The following is a 6,995-nucleotide window of genomic DNA, read 5'->3' on the forward strand; positions in this document are numbered from 1 at the left end:
ACATGGCTGAAGACAATGCTGTGCCTTCCTGAAGGCAAAGGTCCTCCCACCCACACCCTGTCCACAGATGACCACAGCACTTCCTGTAAGGCCCATCAACAGTTTACAAAACCTTTCAGGAGCCTTATCTCCACTTCAAACCGGTGAGGGAAGGATCATCCTCCCCACTTTACAACTAAGGAAACTGAGGCACACAGAAGAGAAAAGCCAGAATCCATTCCAACTACATCTCCCTGGGGAAATTTTCAGAGCCTTAAGAAAGAAAGACCCTCGACCAGAAGTGCAGAACTCTGGCCAGCAGCCTAGGTGTCAAGTCTGCCGGTCTGTCCGTTCAGGCTGTAAGCTCAGACTGTGGCTGGGGAAAGCAGAGGCCAATGCAACCACAGCACACCCGGGGATGGCTTCTGGGGTTGGGAACGCCTGTTGCTCCAAGTATAGGGGAAATTCACTTGTGGCCAAGGCATCTTTCAGTTTTTTCCATGAAGATCTTCCCGTCCCCGGGAAAGGATTTCCAAACTGGGGTGAAGCCCCCAGCCAGTCCCGCAGTGCTGGACCCTAACACTGACAACTCCTCAGGCGAGAAACTTTTTTTCTAGGACAGCGCCGGCTGAGGATTCTAAACTGGACAGGGGCACGCACCAACACTTGTGCAAATAACCCCACCCAAAGTCCCATGCAGGTGAATGTGGGATCCCCCTGACCGAATGCGACGCCAGCTGAAGATACAGGGTCCAGGGTGGCCGCACTAGCGCCTCTCCCTATCCCACAGCCACACGAACCCAAGTCGCCGGTGCGTCTCGCAGCCCTGCGGACCCGCGCAGGGCGGCAGGTTGTTATCCTCACCGTGCAAGCCGTTGGGGATGCTGCGATGGTGTGGCGGCGCCGACAGGTCGTCCAGGGACCGGCGTGTGGCTCCAGCCTTGCCGTCGGGAGCCTTGTGAGGCCCAGAAGGCAGCAGAGCTGGTGGGACGTGGTGGTGGTGGTCGGGGCTGCCGCCGCTGCCAGCGCTCGACGTGCTGCTGCCGTCGCCCACGTCGCGGGCCCCAGCGCCCGCCGCACCGCCTGCCAGCGGCCCGCTCAGGCTGGCCTGGCTGTCGATGGAGCTGCGGGAGCCCGCACCTCCGCCGCCGCTGCCGCCCGCGCTTCCCGCCGCGGCCAGCGCCGCGCGCTCTTCGTCCAGCAGCAGTACCAGCTCCTTCAGCTCCAGGTTCTCGCGCAGCAAGGCCTCCTGGCGCGCCTCGAGCTCCCGCAGCTTCTGCTGCGAGCGGGCCACCTCGTGCCACACAGCGCCGGCCGCGTGGCGCCCGAAGCGCTGCCACTCGCGCGCCAGCTTGCGCCCCTTCTGCCGGTCGTCGTCGAGGAAGCAGCAGAGCTCCCGGAGCTCCTGGTTGTCGTCCTGCAGCCTCTGGTTCACGTCCTTGAGGCCGCGGATCTCCAGCAGGTGCTGCTGCAGCCTCCGGTTCACGTCGCGCATCAGGCCGCCGTGCTCCAACATGAGGCCCACCTTCTCGCCCTCGGCGCGCCGCAGCCGCCGCGCCAGCTCCTCCTTGCTCCAGCGCAGCAGCTCCTCGTCCGGTACCTGGCTCAGCTCCTCCGACGCCGCCGCCGCCCCCGCCGGGGGCTTCGCCATGGCGGGGCCGTCACCGCGGCATCGCCCTCGCCCTCGCCGGGCCGGCGCTCCCCGCGCGGGGGCTTCGCTGAACCGGTTCGCGAGCGGGCGGGGGACGGACAGGGGCGCTTGCGGCCCGCCCCACGCTGCCTCGCGCGCCCTCACGCAGCACCCGCCTGGGCCGCCCGGGAGCCCGCGCGCCTCAGGGCTCGGGAGCGGGGACGACTGCTGCGTCGGCGGCTGCCGTGCCGGGGCTCTCCGGGCTCGGGCGAAGCAGGCGGAGGCCCGCCCCCGGCCCAGCTCCGGGAGCCCCAGCCGCTCCGCCCACTCCGGGCGGGGAGGGGGCGGGGCGCCGCGGGCCGGCCCCGCCTCCGGAGGAGTGCGGGGGGCGGGCGGAGGCGCGGCCCGCCCCCACGTCCCCCATTGCGGTGCGCCCGCCCGCCCGGCGCCCTGCCAGAGGAGCGTTGGAGCCGCGGTCCCGCCCTCCCGCCCGTCCGATTGGGCCTCTCTGGGGGTGTGTGGGAGAGGAGGGGCACACGCGGGGGAAGCCGCGGAGATGGTACTGTCCGTCGGCGGGGTTTCCACACCCCCCCGCCTCCCGCGGTTCAAGTTTCTGCTCCGGGAGGACGCGGCCTTGGCCAATCCCAGGGCTACAGGGCGCTTTTAAAATGCAGGTACGGCCGCGGGAGAGGCGGGGGACGGTGGGAAAGGTAGGGCAGGGCTTCCCTTAAAGGCGACGCGCGGCAATGGGAATCGAGCCCCCTCCCGGACTCGCGTCCCCCGCCCTCCCTTTCTCACCCCTAATAAACAAATCCCCAGAATCTGGGCGACAGCTTCCCCCACCCCTCCCGGGGCACCAGAGTTCTGCACAGTCTGAGATATGACGAACAATAGGACTCCGACGTGGGGGGTCGGGCAGGGCCGCTCTTTGTCCCTTTCCTTGCCCCGGGGCTCCGCCGCCTCCATCTCCACCCGGGCTCTGTAGCAGAGCGCGTAGTGGGACTGCGTTTCCACTCCTAGCTCAGGGCTGCAGATTCGGCGTCTGCTCCCGGGAGCGCCAGGGCCTTGCCAGCCGTGTCCCGGAGCAAGATCCGTACCCTCGTCCCTGCCACGATGGGGCGAGGGCTCCGGGACTTTCTCCTTGCCGGGAGCAATGCTCAGCACCCTGCTTCTCCGCCCACTCCACCGCTAAATCCCTGGGATCGCACGAGAATCTACAATTCGCGCTGTGGAAACCACTGGGAAAGGTGGAAAAAGGTCTTCCACTGGGGCCTTAACGCCTGAGTCCGGTGGAGCCGCGCGACTGCAGAATTCCACCCCCGCCACCAGCAGCCGTGCAGGGCACCCCGGTCTTCCCACGCCAAAGGCTATCATCCTCCGGTCCCCAAAGCGCATTTACCGCGCATCTGCTGCTAGCGGGCGGAGGGAGGTGTCCCTCCCCAGGGACCCGCAAGGAGATAAAAACCCGCGCACGCGGCCGTGAGCGGCCCACGGCCTGGAGCGCGCGCCCGCGCAGCAGCTGATGTCCCCATTTACATTGCTCAACCATTCACTGAACACTGTGTGCCCAGAGTCCACACTCTGCTGGACCTGTTCTAGCTCCCTCTTCCCTCCCCAGCCCCGGGGATTCTGCAGGCGACAGGACAGTAGGGGCCACTTTCCTCTGGGGATTCAGGCATTCTGAGAGAAGGAACAGGGAGAAGATAATAAACTAGATAACTGTGAGACTGTCCTAAGTACTGTGCAGGGAATTAAGACAAGCTGCTGTCACAAAAAGTGATAATCAGTTGCCTTAGATCGCCCTGGTCAGGGAGAGACTTAGGACAGGCATAGAAGCTTAGGTCTGGGCGGCAAGGCAGAGGGAAGGGGGAAGGGCATGGTAGGTGGAGGGAACAGCTAGGACAGAGGCCCTAGAGTTGACCTGTTAGTGGCCTGTTTAAGGAAGGCAGTGGGGCCAGGGGAGAGAGGGAAACAGATGCTGTCAGAGGTCAGAGGGCTGGATCATGTATTGTCTAAAGCAGCTGAGAAAGCCAGGAAGGTGTTTAGCAGGGAAGTAGAATGGCCTGGCTTACCTTTTAAGCTGCTCTGTCTGGCCCATGTGTGGAAAAGGAATGGGGGCCACACACAGAGAGGTCCACATTCAGTACCCAGTCTCCTACCTACCTATCCCCCCTTTCCAGGTAGATGTCAGGAGAGGGTGATAGGGAGAGGCTGAGCTAGGAGAAGTGCTTCCAAGGTTACCCTGATGTTGGCATCCCCCAGACTCAGCACACATGAATCAATGCTGAATGGAGGGTATCCTTCCTGCTGGGGCTGTGCTCCGCCTGTGCAGCCCAATCCAGCCCAGTTTGGGTTTACAGAGGGAGGGGGTTTCATCCTATGCCTGGGGAAGCTGCAAATATGTTTTAACCCCAGGAAGCCACGTTAACTAGCTCACCAGAGACTCACCCAAAGCTAAGCCTGTATACAGGCAGTTGCTCCCAGGAGGGCTGGGCACAGGACACACTAAGGAACTCCCTAGCTCACCAGAGAAGTTGCTGAGATGGTTCTCTGCTTTGCACTATCCCTTCTCGTGGCCTGCACCCCGATCTTCCGGTGCCACAGCTTCAGCTGAGATGAACACAGCCTCTGCCTCAGTGGGGTATATTTGTACCAACTGCAGACGGCACAGACAGGAGTGCCTCAGCCAAGACCCTCCAAGGCTTTGCTAACACCCTCCCAGTAGAGCCAAGACAAGGTGCTATAGGTGGGGTCCCTGGGTGGCTTGAGGGAGGACATGGTTGGGCAGAAGAGGACAAGGTGGCAGAAGTGAGAGAACCCAGGACTGAGACACGGTCCTAAAGCAAGAAGGATTTCCAGGCCAGAGCCCCCACCCTGAGGGCTCCTGGATGCTGGGGTCCAGCCAGAGACACCGTGCCCCCCATAACCCTCACAGTCCAACAGAACCAGCAGGGTGAAATGCCAAGTGACACTTGTTCTAGTCCCAAAATGAAAAATAAAAAGAGCCGAGGAAGAAACTCAGTGGTAGAGTACTTACCTACCTTGGATGAGGCCTCAGGTTCAATCCCCAGTACCAAATGGCCCCCAGGGGCAAACTTGCCACTGGTTGAGGAAAGCTGTCATCTAATATCCGTTGTATGCACCTACTATCTTTATGTCTCTACTCTCCTGTTGAAGACCATTGGTTTCCAGTACTGCTATGGACATTGTTGTACATGCATCCTGATGCACATGAGCATGAACTTGGCTCAGGCCTGTACCCAGACACAGAATGGCTGAGTCAGTCCTGTGGCGCACACAGCTTCGGCTGAACCAGAGGATGCCCTGGTGTGCTTCCCAAACAAGTGCTAACTCACACTCCTGCCGGCAAGGTCCAGGCTGTGCCTTCCCTGTCCTTGCTAACTGACCATTTGTTGTCACTGGTAGGCTAAACCTTCTCCTTCCTGCTCCACAGCCTACTCTGTCTCTCAGCTCTTAGCACAAGAGAAGCCCACACCAAACTTCATACTCAAGTACTAGGGGAAAGGAGAGAAGAGACAGGTTTACCCACTTGTGATTTATTTGAAATGTTTGTATTTATCAAATTGATGTTTTCATGCTTGCACTAATATAATGCAACCTGATTATGCTGCTTATAAGATAATTACAGGGTTTATTTAGGCGATAAGTCCCAGGCCCCAGACACACAGTCTTTGAGCCCAGCTGTGTATCTCTGTGACTGTCAGCAGCTGCACCTTCTGCATCATGCACCTCTGGGTCACACCCACTCAGCCCCACAGCCTCTGGATGCCCTGCATGCCAGGCCTTGGGGCTGCCCCGGGCCCAGGGTCTATAACCAGCAGTGCCACCCCGCAGCCCTGCCTGCTCACTGCAGAGATCTGAGATCATTCTCCTCTGGTACCTGAATATTTCATGCAGTGAGGGTGGAATGAACGTCGCAAAGACCTTAATTGTTAATGTGGCTTCTGCTGGCAGCAGGCCCAGCCCTCCCAGCCCCCTCCTGTTTGATGTAACAACAGTGGTGACAGTAATTCCTTGTGTACCACAGGCCTTATCATGACTTATGCTGGATGAGGCTGGGCAAAAACGAGGTTGTTCCAGGACCCTCAGCTGCCCAGAGAGCAGTGGTGACAGTCATGGAAACAGACCCTTAAGTCCACTGCTTTACCCACCACTGTCCCCCCACTGCCCATTTGGCAGAGAGCTCAGGAAACTCATTAAATGCTTGTTGAATGAATGAATGAGGGGGCTAGTCCTGGGGTCCGGTCTGTGTCTCTCATCTGACAGCAGCAGGGCAGCCTCACCTCCTCCCGGGGCTCTAGGTCTGTACCTGAAAATGAAGCACTTCAGCCTCCTAAGGGTGGGAGACAATCCACAGGCAGAAGGCAGGCTCCAGACCTAGGCCAGGAGGTGAGACAGTGGTGCTGCTCTCCTGGGGAGGGGGCTGGGAGGCCTGTGGGTGCTCTGGGGCCTGGGCCTCAGCCAGTATGCTTAAGCCTCTGAAAATCTTCCACGTGAGCTGGGCTTTCTCTCAAGAGCAGTCTCCCCGACTCAGCCCCAACACCAGACCCATGACTGCTATACGGCATCTCTGTCTCAGCACCCAGAAAATTAGAGTCCCTGTGAGTAACCAGGGTCCTCAGGAGACAGATGACCAGGCTCTCAAAACAAGGGTGAAGGGTCAGCCGCATGGGTCCCAGCCCTGGCCACTCGTGAGGTTTACCTGAAAGATTATAAAGTGCAGCTATTCAGGCCCCACCCTGACCAATCCCACCAGAGTCTCTGGGGACAGGGAGTCCAGCATCCCAGGCTGGGAAGGGGAGGGTTTCATTCACTGGCATCAGGTTGAACTGGAAGGAGAGACCCCATTTTTGTGGGGAATACCCCTTCCAAAGTGTCTGGATTTAGAGCTCCTTCTCTAGCAGTATCCAAATTCCCCCAAATAATCCTGAAATGTGCAGCCTGGGATGGGTACAACTGGCAGTAGGGAAGGGGACTAGGGTTTGTGGAGTTTGGGATAATGTTCACTTAACACCCCATATCTAATGGGATAAAATGAAGAGGAAGAAAGTCATAAAGATATAACACTAAAAAACTCTCAGGGACTCATGGTCACAAGTCTCTCAATGGAAAGGAACATCACAGAAGTGAAGAAAGATCATATTGGGCACATGATCACAACATTTCAGAATGCCAGTGTGAGGAAATTCTAAAAACATCCAGAGAGGGAGAGTCACACACAAAAGATCAGAAATCAGCACAATATTGATTCTCCACAGCAGCTCCAGAAGCTGGAAGATTCCAGACATCCTTTCTCTAAAATTAGAAATTAATCCAAGAAAAAAAATAAAATAAAATAAATTAAAAAAATAAAAAATAAATTAAT

General features: G+C 58.5%; 1 protein-coding gene across 2 annotated transcripts in view; it reads right to left on the minus strand.

Moving 5' to 3' along the window:
• Positions 1–1,999, minus strand: part of Ccdc85c (coiled-coil domain containing 85C) — a 68,667-nt gene extending 66,668 nt beyond the window's left edge. Inside the window, exon 1 of one of the 2 annotated variants that reach the window (XM_047541373.1) lies at positions 844–1,999. In XM_047541373.1, coding sequence (XP_047397329.1) covers positions 844–1,630 — 787 coding nt within the window. In that variant the 5' untranslated portion in view covers positions 1,631–1,999. The remainder of the gene's footprint in view (positions 1–843) is intronic. The other variant, XM_047541374.1, reaches the window with a different exon arrangement.
• Between the last annotated feature and the right edge of the window lie 4,996 nt (positions 2,000–6,995).

The sequence above is a fragment of the Sciurus carolinensis genome, chromosome 2, assembly GCF_902686445.1.
Source record: "Sciurus carolinensis chromosome 2, mSciCar1.2, whole genome shotgun sequence".
Classification (NCBI taxonomy): domain Eukaryota; kingdom Metazoa; phylum Chordata; class Mammalia; order Rodentia; family Sciuridae; genus Sciurus; species Sciurus carolinensis.